The sequence below is a fragment of the Quercus lobata genome, chromosome 4 (assembly GCF_001633185.2).
Source record: "Quercus lobata isolate SW786 chromosome 4, ValleyOak3.0 Primary Assembly, whole genome shotgun sequence".
Lineage (NCBI taxonomy): Eukaryota > Viridiplantae > Streptophyta > Magnoliopsida > Fagales > Fagaceae > Quercus > Quercus lobata.
In genome coordinates, this window is record NC_044907.1 from 13,778,273 (window position 1) to 13,794,209 (window position 15,937).

The window sequence follows — 15,937 nt, forward strand, 5'->3', positions numbered from 1 at the left end:
GCCATGCTTTAAAAAGCTGTATGTTTTGTTTTAAGATAGAAATAAGGTCATTAAGCAATCTTTTTTGGCTTACATAATTTCATTATGAATTTGAAATTAGTTGAATGGCTGTTAGTTAAGCTTGTTGTAAGTAACAGACCTACCAATCTAGTAGCCGGTAGGAGTGTGCATGGGTCGGGTTGATTCAAGTTGAGGGGATTTTTTGAACCAACCCACCATGGTGGGTCAAAAAAAATTCAACCCAACCCAACCCAACCCATCACATAAGTCCAACCCAACCCACATGGGTCGGATTGGGTCGGGTTGAACCCATGGGTTTGACAATTTTATTATTATTATTATTAAATTGAGTAGAAAAAAAAATATTAATATTAATATATTAAAAAAACCTAAAGATTAGTATCAATGTAACTCCTTAAAGACTCAACACTAATGACTAAACAACAATAGTAATTTATTAGGATTTGTGTGAACTAATTGGCTTTTATATAGGATATGAAGAATTGGTTATTTAAAAAATTTTATTAATTATATAATATTATATATATATATACATATATATATATTAAATTAGTATTAGTAAGAGAAATTGAGGAAATGTTGTTCTACAGCTAGTTTTTTTTTTTTAGTTATTAAATATAATATATATATATATATAAGTGCCCCACAATTGATTTTAAAAAAAAATTATTAAATATATAATATATTTTAAATATATATTAAATATGGGTGAGTCGGGTCGGGTTTGGCGGGTTTGTAATTTTATGACCCAAACCCAACCTGACCCGCTATAAATTTTTTTTGGTAACCCAACCCAACCCACCAAACTTTAAAAACCGACCCAACCCGGTGGGTCGGGTTTGGCGGGTCGGTGGGTTTTTTGCACACCACTACTAGTAGGTTTTATTTTATTTTATTTTATTTAGGATGAGGATATCTTGTTGTGCTCACTTAAAAAACGTGACTACTCTCCCGGATTTAGACAATTCCATCTACTCTTTTTTTTTTTTTTTTTAAATCATTAATCTAAGTCAATTGGGCTGTGTACTAAAAGCCCAGAACGTAAGCAAATATGGTTCAAATAAGGGCCCAAAGAGAAAGAAATACCCATGAGGGACAAAAGATAGAGCCCATTGGCCCACCTTAGGGTATGGGCAGTGTATGGGAGACAGCCAAGAGATAACCCTCCTGAGGAATTATAATGAGCCTTGAAAAGGCCCAAGAAGTATAGCAAGCCCAAAGAAGCCCACATCATTTCTATACAAGATAAGCACGGATAAGAAAGCTCCAAACTCAACAAAAATAAAATAAAAGAAAAAGAAACGGGACAAGGCCAATCAGAATCGGCAGAAAACGTGTGGGAAAGAAGAGACAGAACACAATTTTCCCATCGTTGTTTGAAAACTAATGGGTTTTTGTGTACGTGAGAGAGAGCTGAGAGTTGAGTGTTAGAACTTAGAAGTTAGAGCTGAATGGGTCTGGCTTTTTAGTTACTGTCAGATAAGGGAACGTTTTTAAAAACAAAAAACCAAATTTTTTTTTTTTTTTTATTTTAAATACAAACTATTTTAAAGAGCTTTCAATGGCACTTTTATCATTAGGCTAAAATATCAAACCATTTTGGGGTAGTTACACTTTTCACCCTTGAGATTTAGAGAAATGACAATCCACCCAAAACTTGAAGAGAAAAAACACTCCCTTGAGATTTGTCATTGAAGTTTATCGATTATTTTTTTTTACTAACCATGATTAAACTTTTAAAGAAATTCTTATAAAAATTTAGAATATTTCATTACTAATATAATCAAAAGGGGATTTTAAAAATATATATTTATAAGCAAATGGGGGGAGTGTTAATTTCTTCACATCTTAAGAAAAAAAAATGTTTTTTCCTTTTAAGTTTTGGGTAGAGTGTCATTCTCTCAAACCTCAAGAGAGGGGAGTGTAATTACTCCATTGATTTTTAACATAACACATGTTAACACATTTTACACTCTTCTCTCTCTCTTAGTTTGGGTTTGATTTAATACTTAATTATTTTGGAAGTAATATCAAAACAGAATTTTGGCTATGCTAATTAAAGATTAGCATTCGGTCAATTTCGGTTCACTTCATCTATTCGGTCCGGTTCGGTCTACTCCAATCCACTTCAGTCTACTTTAGTTCAATTAGGTCCATTCGGTCTACTTCAGTCAATTCAGTAAAATTAGGTCCATTTGGTCTACTTCGGCCAACTTGGTGCAGTTCGGTCCAATTTGGCCCATTCAGTCCACTTAGGTCTATCCGGTCGAACTAGGTCCACTTCAATCTTTGGGTTAAAAGTACTATCAATTATTTGAGTAGTATTAATTGTAATTATATGATTAGTTTTGGGGTTATCATAATAATCTCCTTAAGAGAATGAGAATTTGAATAATAACTTTGAAACATAAAAATTTTAATTGTACCAAAAGAAACTAGGAAATATAATACATAATATCAATAGTTAGAAGAATATGGACCATTTCAAAAAAAGAAAAATATCAATAAAAAAACATCAAAAATGATCAATTATATATTTGTGAAAATAGATTGATGGAAATTACTTTTTGAAATTGTTTAATTTTTAGGGAGAACAAATTATATACAATAAAAAATTTAGAGAATAAATTATACATATTTAGTATGAGTTTTTATTATCATAATAATCTCTTTTAAAACAATGAAGAATTTGAATAATTTATATATATATATATATATATTTGCTTGAAGGTATAATAAGCCACATGCAATTCATTTAAAAGTAATGATTTTAAAACTAATGAGTAACAGCCCTAAATATTAGATTTGTATATTCATAACTTTCATGTTTAGAAAGACTTTTTCTTAAATTTAGTCGAACTGAAATTGACTAAAATGGTACGTTAATATGACTTAACAAAAGTGTAGCAATAATAAATTCTATACGTTAGGATTTTAGATATTACAAGTTTGAGATATATATATATATATATATAAAATAAATTTATATTTAGAATAGGTGCTCTCAAACCAAACATGTTTTTTTTTTTCCCCTATATGTAAATGCACAAAAATAGATTGAAGTGGATCAGAATGGATTAAATTGGACCAAAGTGGACACAAATGGTCCGAATAGGACCAAACGAAATGAAGTGGAGCGAATAGACTGAATAGGACCGACTAGGATGGAGTGAGCCAATGTGGAACAAAGTGGACTGAATAGAAGCGACTAAGAATGAATGTATAGATTAGGACCCCAGTGGACGTAATGGACTGAATAGGACTAATGTCAACTAAATAGGACCAAAGTAGATAGAATGGACTGGATAAGACCAATGTGGATCAAATAGAACCAAAGTGGGCAAAATGGACTGAACAGGACTGAAGCAAACATAATAGAACCAATGTGGACCAGATGGATCGAATATAATCAAAGTGGACTAAAATTTTGTATCACCAATATCTTCAGTATCACAATCTTTTGTTCTTGTGTGGCTTTGCCAACCACCACATTGAGACAGTCATTTCGACCTTGTCCACATGAACTAGTTTATTTTAGAATGACAAAATCTGTGAAAAGTGATCCAGCTCCAACTTCTAAACTTAAAAGACAACCAAAATATTTATTTAAAAAAAATACTATAATTAGTTTAATTCCATGAAATATCCTTTTATTTCAATTAATACCGTCACAATTCATCCCTCATATTTAGAATACAACAGATGAGATCCAAATCAACTTCCTATGGAGGATTCACTAATTTAAACCTGTTACTACTTATTGAACCTGCCCACCATTATTATCACACTTAACAAGCTTCCAACTGATACTAGCACAAGGCAGCCAAGTTCTTGAATGTTATACATCATCTAAAGACCCGTAGCATGTGATTTGAGCAAGTAAAGCCACCATCAATCATAAGATTAGCCCCACTTACATACCGTGCTTCATCACTTGCTAAGAACAGCACAGAATTAGCCACATCGTCAACAGTCAATTCCACCCCCTGCAAGTTAGCATTCTTCCCAACAAAATCACGAAAACCTGCCATGGCATCCTCAGTTCTCTCATCCTCAGGCAAGTGAGCTAAAGCCAAGCCTGTCGCAACTGCATAAGGAGAAACACAGTTGACACGTATCCCATGTAGCCCCAGCTCAGCCGCAACATTCTTGGTTAGTCCTAACACGGCATGCTTAGACCCTGTATAGGGATGAGGGCCTATGCCCCCGATGACACTTGCAACGCTGCATAGAGAAATTATTGAGCCCTTCTTTAATGGGATCATAATACGAGCTGCATGTTTCATCCCGAGAAAGACTCCCTTCACATTTGTATCAAATATCTTCTCAAACTCTGAAATGTCTGCATTGCGGATATCAGAACATGGTGAACCCGACAAGCCAGCATTGTTGACCATGATGTCGAGTGTACCATATTTATTGACTGTGAAGTCAACTGCACGGCAAACATCATCTTCTTTAGAGACATCACAATGGAAATAATAAGTGTTTGGTTCACCACCGAGGGTATCACTGACATGCTGGCCAAGCTTGTCCTGGACATCAACTATACAAACATTTGCACCATGTTCATGGAATAGGCGCACAGTGCTCTCTCCAATACCAGTAGCTCCACCAGTGACCAATGCCACTTTCCCCAGTAATCTGAGGGGGGAAATCACATTGAAGATATTACATTATATAAGAAATTTAATATAATATGTTAGAATTTATGAATTTAATTGTAAATAACACTGATGAAGTTTCTGGTCTGAGTTAAAGACTCAGAATTCTCTCAAAACCAAAAAGGAGCCAAACAAAACATATAGCTATTAAAATGAAGCAATTCTATAGAATATACTTCACTGCCTTGATTATTAGTACAAACTTGGCTTTTCAAAAAAAAAAAAAAAAAGAATTTTCTGACATGAGTAGATCCTTCATATTTAGGATATCATTAAGTTGATTTAATATGCAAGAAAACACTCATTTTGAGATATTATCATATAAAGATTTTAATTTTCTAAGATCGTTGTGGCATCCGCCCATTTTCTTGACAGCTAAATTCTAGAGCATTATTATTGTCTTGCTATGGCAATCATGATTTTAAACTGATAGGCAGCTTAGGTTTGTTCAAAACTCTAGTCTTTTGGAAAGGTACACATCCTATTAAACTTCAACATTATATTTCTGGTCCATTGCTGTGTGAGTATCACCAATGCTATGTTTGGAAGTTTTGAGAGAGAGGAAAGTAGAGGAGAGTAGAGGGAAGGAGAGTAGTGGAGAAGAGAGTAGAGAGGAATGGTTATCCTCCACCTTGTTTTGATGTTTTTAAAATTATGTAAGGGGGAAGGGAATAATTAATCTTTTCATTTGTAATTTTGTTAATATAGCAAGGGCAAATTTGGTAATTCATTTGGTCAAGCATTTTTATGCTCCACTCTCCCTTCAAATCTCTCCAATTTGGGGGAATTAAAAATGAGGGGTTAGAAGTAGTTCAAACCCCTCCAAAGCCCTCCAAATCCCTCCTCCTCCTTCCTTAAAAAATATTCAAACAAGATAATTCAATTACTCTCGCTCCCTCTACTCTACTCCCCATCCTTTTCCCAACATCCAAACATAGCATAAGTTCCAAGATTTGTGATACACCATGGGTGAGACACACCTATAAGGGCCTTGATAAGATTCAAACATTTCTTACTATTTCCAAAATTAAAACCTAATGTAAGTAACCTCAAATCCTCTAAAAAGCACCTGCCTAAAAGAAAAAACAATCAAGTTTCCTTTTTGCTTTGACCATTAAGCCAACCAAACCCTTTTCCTATCCATGATGATGCTTAGCTCACTAATGCAGGATAGCCTAGGCTTCACCACAACAGTCCCACAGTAAACCTTAGGCTTCCGCTTCACCACCTAAGGGTTGTTTGAAATCAACGCCAAATGTAAAAGCATTTTCACAAGGAAATCTTTGATAGATAATAGTAGTCTCCATACAAAATAAATCATGGAGCTTTATAGCTTCAGGGATTAAAGAGACAAGGATAATAACTAATCCTAGCTGAACTCAAATACTAAACTAATCCCTATATAAGAACATGAAATTTAATCCCTATCACAACTTAATTAAATAATTTTTTGATAAGTAACTTAATTAAATAATTAAAAACCTAAAATCTGATATAATCCAATTAAAATAAATTAAATATTGAAACAATTCCTGGGTGGGCTCCCGCATCACTCACCTACATCAATATTAGCCAACCCCAATCTCTAATCTAATGAGCCATCCTGCAGAAGTTGGGCTTGGGAGCAGGTTCATGTTCTCTCGTGTTTGATAAAATAATAAATATAACAAGTGCTGGTACTTTAAAGGCTCCCTTTTAAAAAATGATTTATGATCAATGACCTTGAATGGTCGTGGCAGAATCAACTTATCTTCATTCTTTTATCTAGCAAATGTGTTAGTTTTCTTCTGTCCAACAAGCTCAAGAGTAATTATGTTTACCCATATGTGGGTAAAGTGCAATATTTTAACCAGGTTGGTAATTCATTTTCAACCTAATTCACAGGTAGATGAAGTTACACTTCTCCCAATGAACTTTTCTGCTAAGTGCTAACTTGGTTGTGTGTTATTTAAACCTTATCTAGAAGAAATCTTAACAAAATTTGGGCCAATTGCCCTATCAATTTCTGGTCACATTTACTCTACTCCCCCCCTACTCTCCCTCCCTCTCCCTCCATCCAATTCAACCCTAGTCTTCAATAAATTCAGTAAAACACATTGGTCATAAACTTAGTGAACTGTGGTAAAAAGATCTCCCAAGATTAGATGTCAAGGAAATTGTTGTATGCAACTGGGTGCAAATTTGGCAGTAACTAAAAACTTTGAAAACAACGAGCAATAGAGCAACAACAACAACCAATCTCTAGTCCCAAAATATTGAGGTCAGCTATGAATCCTCAACAAACATATATCTTGAAAAAGAATAAGAAAACCATGACACTTACACATACAAAACAAAAAAGCCCGGCAAAACATGGGTAAATCAGACAGAGTATGCATATGTACACACATATATGTTATCAAGGAACTTGATTTTTTCAACATGTACAGATTCAGGCACAAAATTGAGCATTTGGACAAAATCAAGCATTTGGTTAAAAAAAAAAAATTAACGGAGAGAGAGAGTGTGACTATATCGTAACTGGCACCTCAGTCTTCCATTTTAAAGCTATAAATTTCATAAAGCCTAGTTTGAGTCCAAGTGTCAAACTCAAGGTCTAAAGCTATGGATTCAATCAAAACTGTCATGTTAGAGAAAGGGTACTGAACCTACAGAAATGATAAGTATTTCCACCATTGGATTTAGTAAAAACTCATATCTTAAACCATAACAAAGATAACAAACCCATGTTCAGTTTGATGGTTAAAAGCAAAAGCTACACTCAGAAACTGAACAAAACAAAGCAAGAAAGAATAAGAAATGGCATCTTATTATTTTGTACAACATAGTTCAGACCCACAAAAGCAGAACAGTCAGAGAAAACAACACAATAAAGTTTGAAGCATGAAGTACAATCGAAAGGTTTGGTGTGTTGTGGACTTGTGGGGTTACCTTTGGCTTGGAAGTGAAGACTCACCGGAGTTGGCTGTGGACATGAGTCAATTCTATGTTTCTCTCTCTCTCTCTCTCTCTCTCTCTTTGTGAATGTCTTTTTCCTATTTCCTTCAATACACAGGCATTCTCTAGATTTTTTATATAAAAAGATTAGCCTTAAATGGTTGGCTCTTGTCTTTCACCTTAGAGATTGGTAACGTGTTAGATATTACTGAAAAAGACATTCATTAATTACTTTCTCAATTTGACATGCTTTTTACTACTTTCTAATTTCTATCAAACTTTATTATAAAAAAGAAACCTACATACAATAAAACTTTGTCACTCTCTTAAGCACTCACAACCCCTATATTCATTTTGTACTCTTTGGCCTTTTCCATTGCAACCTTAACCGAAACTGGCACTTCCTATTAGTCCTAGTTTTCCGGAGGATGCGCTGATTTGGGCTTGGACCAAAAAAGGTGACTTCTTGGTGAAAAGTGCATATCAGGTAGCATATAAGTGGCTGACCGAAGACAGTGGAAGAGGGGCAGGGGGTGAGGAGTCAAACCCGGGAAGAAAGGAAAAAATTTGGAAGGCCATTTGGGATTTAAATTGCCCAAGCAAAGTCAAAACTTTTCATGTGGAGGGCCTGTAAAAACATACTCCCTACAAACTATTGCCTTTGGCGTCGAAAGGTGTCCACGGACTTACCTTTGGGAGCGTTGGAAGTGGAAGCAAAGGCTTTTGAGTTTTTGAGGAGGGAATTTTGCTGGCTGGAGACCTCGGTTTGAGGGATATTGTACTGGAGGGAGACGCGAAACTGGTGACAGGTGCACTGGCTGGTGGCTGCTCCCCACCAAGCTCGATTCAAATGATCATTGAAGGCTTCCAGAGGTGGAAGTTCAATGTCCACGCGTGGCAGGTAAATCATGTGTGTAGGACAGGCAATTTTGCTGCCCATCTGATGGCTAGAAATGCCAAACTTGTAAATGACAGTGTTGTTTGGGTGGAGGATACTCCACCCATCATTGAATGTCAACTGATCAAAGATGTAACTGGTTCGGACTTTTGTCCAAATTAAATGAAAGTCTACTGAAAGTTTGAATATCCAAAAAAAAGAAACTGGCACTTCCTTGGTGCCACTGCCACCAACACCTTCACCATTGGCATTTACAGTACTCTCACCAGAAACCTCGGTTCTGCTCAATTTTCGAAACCGGTTTTGATTGCAGTGACTTCTTTTACGACTCCAAAAAGTCGGTTCGGGTTCTGGAGTGGTTTCTGGTGAATTTGGTGAAATGGGTTCTGAAGATTCAGCATTGGATTGGTTTGGAGAGGATGCAGTGGCGGCGCCACTTGTATGTGAGGGTGGTCACAGGACCACCCTCACTTACCAAATTTTATTAAATTTTATATAATTTTAGTTTCTCAATGATCACCCTAAAAAAATTTCCTAGAGCTGCCAGTGAGAGGATGAGAGCTTGAATGGTTTGAATGAATTGGATTTGTTGAGGTTTGTGGAGGGAAAGAAAGTGGGTTTTGAGGGAGAGATGGCGACCAAGAACGTTGAAGAGAAGCCATGGGTTGGCGTTTGAAAACTAATAGGTTTGTGTGTACGTGAGAGAGCTGTGTTGGAACTTGGAACCTAGAAGTTGTTATAGCATGGGTCTGATTTTTTTTGGTTACTGTCAAATAAGGGAATTTTTCATGAAAAATTTGCTAAATTGAGCATGACCAAACTTATTTAGTTGTGTAAAACTTTTTTGAAATATGAGTTTGTCAAACTTTAGTTCCAAGTGAAACTCGAGTTTATCAAACTCAAATTCGAAGTATTATGTTTGATTAGATTGCCAAAAAAAATGTTATATACTTCCTCCGTCTCACTTTGTTTGTCCTGTTTGAAAAGTCAAACTTTTTAAGGGAACATTATTTATTGTTTTGTCTACCTTTTAAAAATGTATAAGTTTTCAAAACTACCCTTAAATAAATTTATCATAAAATTGAACTAATAAATTAATAGGGGTATAATAGAAATATTAGTAAATTAATGACTTTTATTTTTAGAAATAGGATAATATTTTGGGACATCCCAAAATGGAAAAAAAGACAAACAAAATGAGACGGAGGGAGTAATTAAATAACTTTGAACTAGTGCTTTTTCACTAAATTATTCCTAAAATTATGCTATTTGGCAAAAAATGCCATCAAATATGACAATGTTTTTTGTTTTTTATTTTTACAAATACAATAAAAAATCCATTTGTACTTTTTTTTATTCGACAATAAAGACTTTACCAATTTAGCTAACAAAAATTTAAAATAAATTTTTTATCGGTTGAACACCTTTTTATGAATATTTTTTTTTTCTTTGTTGGGTAATGACCATAGATATTTTTAGTCTTTAGAATTTAGGATGTTTGCTTAAACCTTTTTATGAACTTTTTTTTTTTTATAGTTGAAAATGACCATAGAGATTTTTTAGCCTCTAAAATTTAGGAGGAGTACTTGTATTACCATGTTGGAAAAGAATGTATAATGTCCATTAAATATAATAAGGTCGTGGGTGGTAGTTAATTTAAATATCTCGGATCTTTTGTTTCAGAAAAATTTATTAATAGATGATACTGTATTATTTAATTATATTTTTATTTCTAAGTGTACATTAATTTTATTGATAAATTCATGTATTATTCATACTCAGTGCTATTTAACCAGAAATCTCAAATTACTTTTGAAAAAAAAAAAAAATCTCAAATTACGACGGGAATTCAACTGAGTGATTTTCCTAACGTCTTAGCATACAATTTTCAAAAGCTTGGGAAGCTTTCTCCACAATAGCTGCCACCAGAAAACTGCAATCTAACAATACTAACCTCGTGACACCAGCACCACAAAACCATTTTACTCCTGCCAACACAACTGCCAATAATTCTATACAACTACAAACCATAGGAATTGTCACAGCTCACTCAAATTGAATCACCAACATCTTCAGCATCACCATCTTCTGTTCCTGTGCCAACCACCATTCACGTTCACTTCTACCAAAGGCATAAGCACCTCGTTCACAAGAACTAGTTTAGTTTAGAATGAAAAAAAATCTGTGAAAAGTTATCCAGCTCCAATTTTTAAATATAAAATGACAACCAATATATTTGTTTTTGAAAGGAAAAAAAAAAAAAAACTGTTGGAAGTCCATCATGAAATGTACTTTTATTTCAATTTGCACTGTCACAATCCATCTGCAATATTTAGTGTACAACAGATGATATCGAAATCAACTTTCTATGGAGGATTCAGTGAATTAAACCTTTTACCACTTATTGACCCTGCCCACCAGGATTATCGCACTTCAATAAGCTTTCAACAGCTACTAAAACTAGGCAGCCAAATTCTTGAATGTTATGCATCATCTAAAGACCCGTAGTAAGTGATTTGTGCAAGTGAAGCCACCATCAACCATGAGATTAGCCCCACTTACATACCGTGCTTCATCACTTGCTAAGAACAGCACAGAATTAGCCACATCGTCAACAGTCAATTCCACCCCCTGCAAGTTAGCATTCTTCCCAACAAAATCACGAAAACCTGCCATGGCATCCTCAGTTCTCTCATCCTCAGGCAAGTGAGCTAAAGCCAAGCCTGTCGCAACTGCATAAGGAGAAACACAGTTGACACGTATCCCATGTAGCCCCAGCTCAGCTGCAACATTCTTGGTTAGCCCTAACACAGCATGCTTAGACCCTGTATAGGGATGGGGGCCTATGCCCCCTATGACACTTGAAACACTACATAGAGAAATTATTGAGCCCTTCTTTAATGGAATCATAATCCGAGCTGCATGTTTCATTCCGAGGAAGACTCCCTTCACATTTATATCAAATATCTTCTCAAACTCTGATATGTCTACATTACGGATATCTGGACATGGTGAGCCCGACAACCCAGCATTGTTGACCATGATGTCGAGTGTACTGAATTTACTGACTGTGAAGTCAACTGCCCGGCAAACATCATCTTCTTTAGAGACATCACAATGGAAATAACAAGTGTTTGGTTCACCACCAAGGTTATCACTGACAGCCTGGCCAAGCTTGTCCTGCACATCAACTATACAAACCTTTGCACCATGTTTATGGAATAGGCGCACAATGCTCTCTCCAATACCAGTAGCTCCACCTGTGACCAATGCCACTTTCCCCAATAATCTGAGGAGGGAAAAGCACAGTGGAGGTATTATCTTATATAAGAAATCTAATATAGTATAGTAGTATCTAGGAAGTTAACTATAATTAGCACTGATGAAGCTACTGGTCTGAGTTAAAGACTTAGACTTCTGCTTTACTGACTTCATTTCTAGTAATTTGGCTTTTCTTAAGAAATGAGCTTTCTGGGATGAGTATATCACTCATATTTAGGATCAAGTTGATATAACATGCAAGAAAACAATTATTTTGAGTATGTCATAAGATAAAGATTTAAATTTCCATGATCATTGTGGAATCTGCCCATTTTTTTGACAGATAAATTCTAGATCAGTATTACTGTCTTGCTAATGATCACCTCTCTAGAAAAAATTTGGGGTAAGGCTGCCTACCATTCACCTCTCCCAAACCCTGCAAAAGTGGGAACCTTTTTTTATTTAATCACTGTCTTGCTATGGCAATCAAGATTTGAAATGTATAGGCAGCTTAGGTTTGGTCAAAACTGTAGTCTTTTAGAAAGCTACAAATCCTGTGAAAGTAAAATATTATATTTCTGGTCCATTTCTGTGTGAGTTTCACTAGGTTCCACGATGTTGGAATGCCATAGGTGAGACTTGTTAAAATTTTCTAGGTGAGATACCTATAGGCCTTCTAAGATTCAATTCAAACCTAATGAAATTATCCTCAATTCCTCTAAAAAACAGCTTCCTAAAAGAAAAATCCATCAAGTATTCTTATTTCTTTGACCATTGAATCTCATCAACAGTTTAAAACATAACCACCTCATCAACAGTTTAAAACATAGCCAACCAAACCCTTTTCCTATCCATGATACTTAGCTCGCCTACATCAATTGTAGAAAACACATATCTCTAATTTAATGAGCCATCCTACAGAATTGGGGATTGGGAGCAGGTTCATATTCTTTAATGTGTAATAAAATAATGAATGAAACAATTGCTAGAAGTTTAAAGGATCCTTTTTATAAGATTAGATGATTTATGATCAATGACCTTGACCATTATGCAGTCAAGGCAGAATCACCTTATCTTCTTTCGTTTATCTTGCAAATTTGTTACTTTTCTCTTCTGTCCAACAAGCACGAAAGTAATTATGCTTAACTACCTATGATTTGGGATAAGTTTGATTTGCCAAGCCCAAATCGTTAAAATAAAAGAAAGCCAAGAAATAAAATAGCAACTTCATTATAATCTGAATACAATAAAATAATATATCAGATGCAAATACAATTAAACCTCATGTGGGTAAATTGCAATGTTTTAAACCCCAGGTTGGTAATGCAAACTCAACCAAATTCATGGGTAGATGAAATTAAACTTCCCCCAAAGAACAATTTAAGTGCTAACTTGGCTGTGTGTTATCATAAACCTTATCTGGAAGAAAAAGATCTCCCAAGATTAGATGCCAAGGAAACTTCTGTATACAATTGGGTGCAAATTTGGCAGTAACTGTGTAACATTTGAAGGTAATGAGCTATACAACAACAACAATTACCACCAATCCTTAGTCTGAAAATTTTGTGTCAACTATGAATCCTCAACAAACATAAATTTTGAATAAGAAAAATAAAAACATAACACTTACTCATACCAAAACAAAAGAAGCTTGGTAAAACATGGGAAACTGGACAGAATATACATATGTACATACATGTATTTATAAAGGAACTTGATTTTATTTTTCAACCTGTACAGATTTAGGCACAAAATTGAGCATTTGGGCAAGTCCTAATTTGGTCTAAACCAAGCATTTGGAACATTTGGAAATAAAACAGAGAGAGAGAGAGTCACTATTTTGTAACTGGCACCTCAGTCAGTCTTCCAAATTAATAAAACTATAAACTTCACAAAGCCTAGTTTGACTCAAACTCAAGGTCTAAAGCTACGGATTCAATCAAATTTGCCATGTTAGAGAAAAGGAAGTAAAAACCCAGATCTTAAACCATTGAAAGATGAGAAACCCATGTTCAGTTTGATAGTTGAAAGCAAAAAAAAAAAAAAAGCTACAGTCAGAAACTGTGAACAAAACAAAACAAGAAAGAGTGAGAAATGGCATCTTATTAATTTGTAGAATATAGGAAAACTGTTGGGTTACCTTTGGGTTGGAAGTGAAGATTCAACAGTGTTGACTGTGGACATGACTCAGTTCTATGTTTTTCTCTCTCTATCTCTCTCCCGTGAATTGTGTCTTTTTCGGTTTTTCCCCCATTTCCTTCGAGACACTCTATTTAAGAAGTCAACCTTTCAGGTGGACAAGTTGACTACATCTGGACTCTCTAGATTTTTATTTTTTATTTTTAATAACTTTTAGCCTTTGGTGACAACAATATTTAAATAAAAATAAAAATTAATTAGAGTATACTCTATTCCTATTAACTCGTTAGATAAAGTTCAAATCATACTTAAAAATAAAAATAAAAATAAAAACGAATAATTCAATAATAATAACTACAGGAGACCTATCAAAAAAAAAAAAACTACAGGGGAGGAGAATTCAAATTTCAATTTGGTGCAACCAATCTATGACATACATTATAAAAATTAGATCTCATAATTAGTGAATGCATACAACAATGATAAGTGGTGTAATCTTCTATCCATTTGGAATGACGTGGACAAATAGTGCCACAAGCCAATCAACACATTTAACCCTAAATTAATAGTAGTACATTATAAATATTTTAAATTTAATAGTACTATTAAAGGTGATGGGGCATGTATATATTATTTATTTACTATACATTATATATTATTTACTATTCACATTTGATTAGTTGATAAATGCACAATGTAATTATAAATAGAATAACTATTATATCTAAAAAATAATTACTTACATTTTTTTTTTTTTGAGATAAACGGTAGAAATAATTACTTACATTTGAAGCCCCATAAATGTTGCATAAAATCTTTAAAAAATTATTTTGAAAAAATATACCTTTTATATTTATCTAATTATATATGCTTTTTTTTTTTTTTTGAGCAAAAATTATATACGTTTTTCGTATTGAAGAAACATCTAATTATTATACAAATTAAAAGAAAGAGACTACTTTCTAAAATGATGGGCCAGCCAAAAAAAGAAATGTCAGGATTAATTTTTATATCTAATTATTTTTTTAAAAAAAATAGCATTTGTCAACGCACCTATTTATTATTGTTTTCATTTGAGTTTTAGGAAGGAAAAAAACTAAATAATTACTGTAGGGGCACGATTCTTTTGCGGCCTTATGATGATGTTGGGCTCGCACATGAAAGATCCCTCACAATATGATTTGTAGAGAGTGGGCTCGAAAAACTAGCCGTTGGTCATGGGGCGATGTTCCGGTCTTGATTTTAGAGGATTCATGCAGAAAAAGAAGTTGGGTTTGATCATTTAAGCCCTACAGCATCGCATCCGGCGGGGTTGGAATCCTCGGACTTGATCCGAGGATCGTTAAGGTCTTACCCCGATTACCCAACGGTGGGTTTTTTTCTGTGTTGAGTATGTGTTGTTAAGGTGTTTTCACCAATGGAGTCTTTTTTCTGGAAGTCGAATGGAGAGCCCCTTTCAGATTCACTTACTTTTTCTTTTATACTAGCCTGGGTTCGCTGTCCTTCGTCCACGTGTAGGGTCAACCTTTACAAGACTGATATTTGTCCCATCAGTCTAATCCCGGAATTGTTAGGGATGATTGATAAAGCTGAAGAATACGGCTCTGCTAGGCGCAGAGTCTTATCTGGGAAGGGTCATAAGGGTAACTTTCCCAAGATATTTTAGGTCTCTTTTCAAGTTTAGTCCTATACCAGTTGTACCCCTTTTTTCCGGTGGGATTTTGGATCTGCCGAGAATTGAACTGTCCTCGGCTGTATTCCAAAACTGTCTTGTGCTCTATGTTATCAGGCTTGGGCCATAACTCTCCTCGGCTTGGGCCTTCGGATTCTCCACGGGCAAATGGGCCTGGCCCATAAATTATTGGGCCCCACAATAGCCCCTCAAAACCCTGCTATCCGACCTCTTGGTTGGAAAGGAGGATTTTGGTAAACCTGAGCCTTCAATATGGCTTATTCAATTCAGCCCGGCATTAATGTGGGCGGTTTTCCACCTGTCCAGGAAATGTACCGGTTTACA

General features: G+C 34.8%; 2 protein-coding genes across 2 annotated transcripts; both read right to left on the reverse strand.

Annotated features, from left to right (window-relative positions):
- Positions 1-3,631: 3,631 nt before the first annotated feature.
- LOC115986376 (xanthoxin dehydrogenase-like) lies at positions 3,632-7,727 on the reverse strand. Its single transcript, XM_031109312.1, has 2 exons — positions 7,617-7,727; positions 3,632-4,665 (listed from the first exon to the last, which is right to left on the reverse strand). Exons 1-2 carry the CDS (start codon positions 7,658-7,660, stop codon positions 3,867-3,869), a joined length of 843 nt encoding a protein of 280 aa, XP_030965172.1. The 5' UTR covers positions 7,661-7,727; the 3' UTR covers positions 3,632-3,866.
- A 3,043-nt stretch (positions 7,728-10,770) lies between these two features.
- Positions 10,771-14,042, reverse strand: LOC115986377 (xanthoxin dehydrogenase-like). The gene is made up of 2 exons (XM_031109313.1): positions 13,922-14,042; positions 10,771-11,809 (listed from the first exon to the last, which is right to left on the reverse strand). Exons 1-2 carry the CDS (start codon positions 13,963-13,965, stop codon positions 11,011-11,013), a joined length of 843 nt encoding a protein of 280 aa, XP_030965173.1. The 5' UTR covers positions 13,966-14,042; the 3' UTR covers positions 10,771-11,010.
- Between the last annotated feature and the right edge of the window lie 1,895 nt (positions 14,043-15,937).

Coding starts and splice junctions, on each gene's coding strand:
- LOC115986376 (XM_031109312.1), bottom strand. CDS start 7,660: ATGTCCACAGCCAACTCCGGTGAGTCTTCACTTCCAAGCCAAAG. Junction 4,666..7,616: donor TCTTCACTTCCAAGCCAAAG/GTAACCCCACAA, acceptor TTCCCCCCTCAG/ATTACTGGGGAAAGTGGCAT.
- LOC115986377 (XM_031109313.1), bottom strand. CDS start 13,965: ATGTCCACAGTCAACACTGTTGAATCTTCACTTCCAACCCAAAG. Junction 11,810..13,921: donor TCTTCACTTCCAACCCAAAG/GTAACCCAACAG, acceptor TTCCCTCCTCAG/ATTATTGGGGAAAGTGGCAT.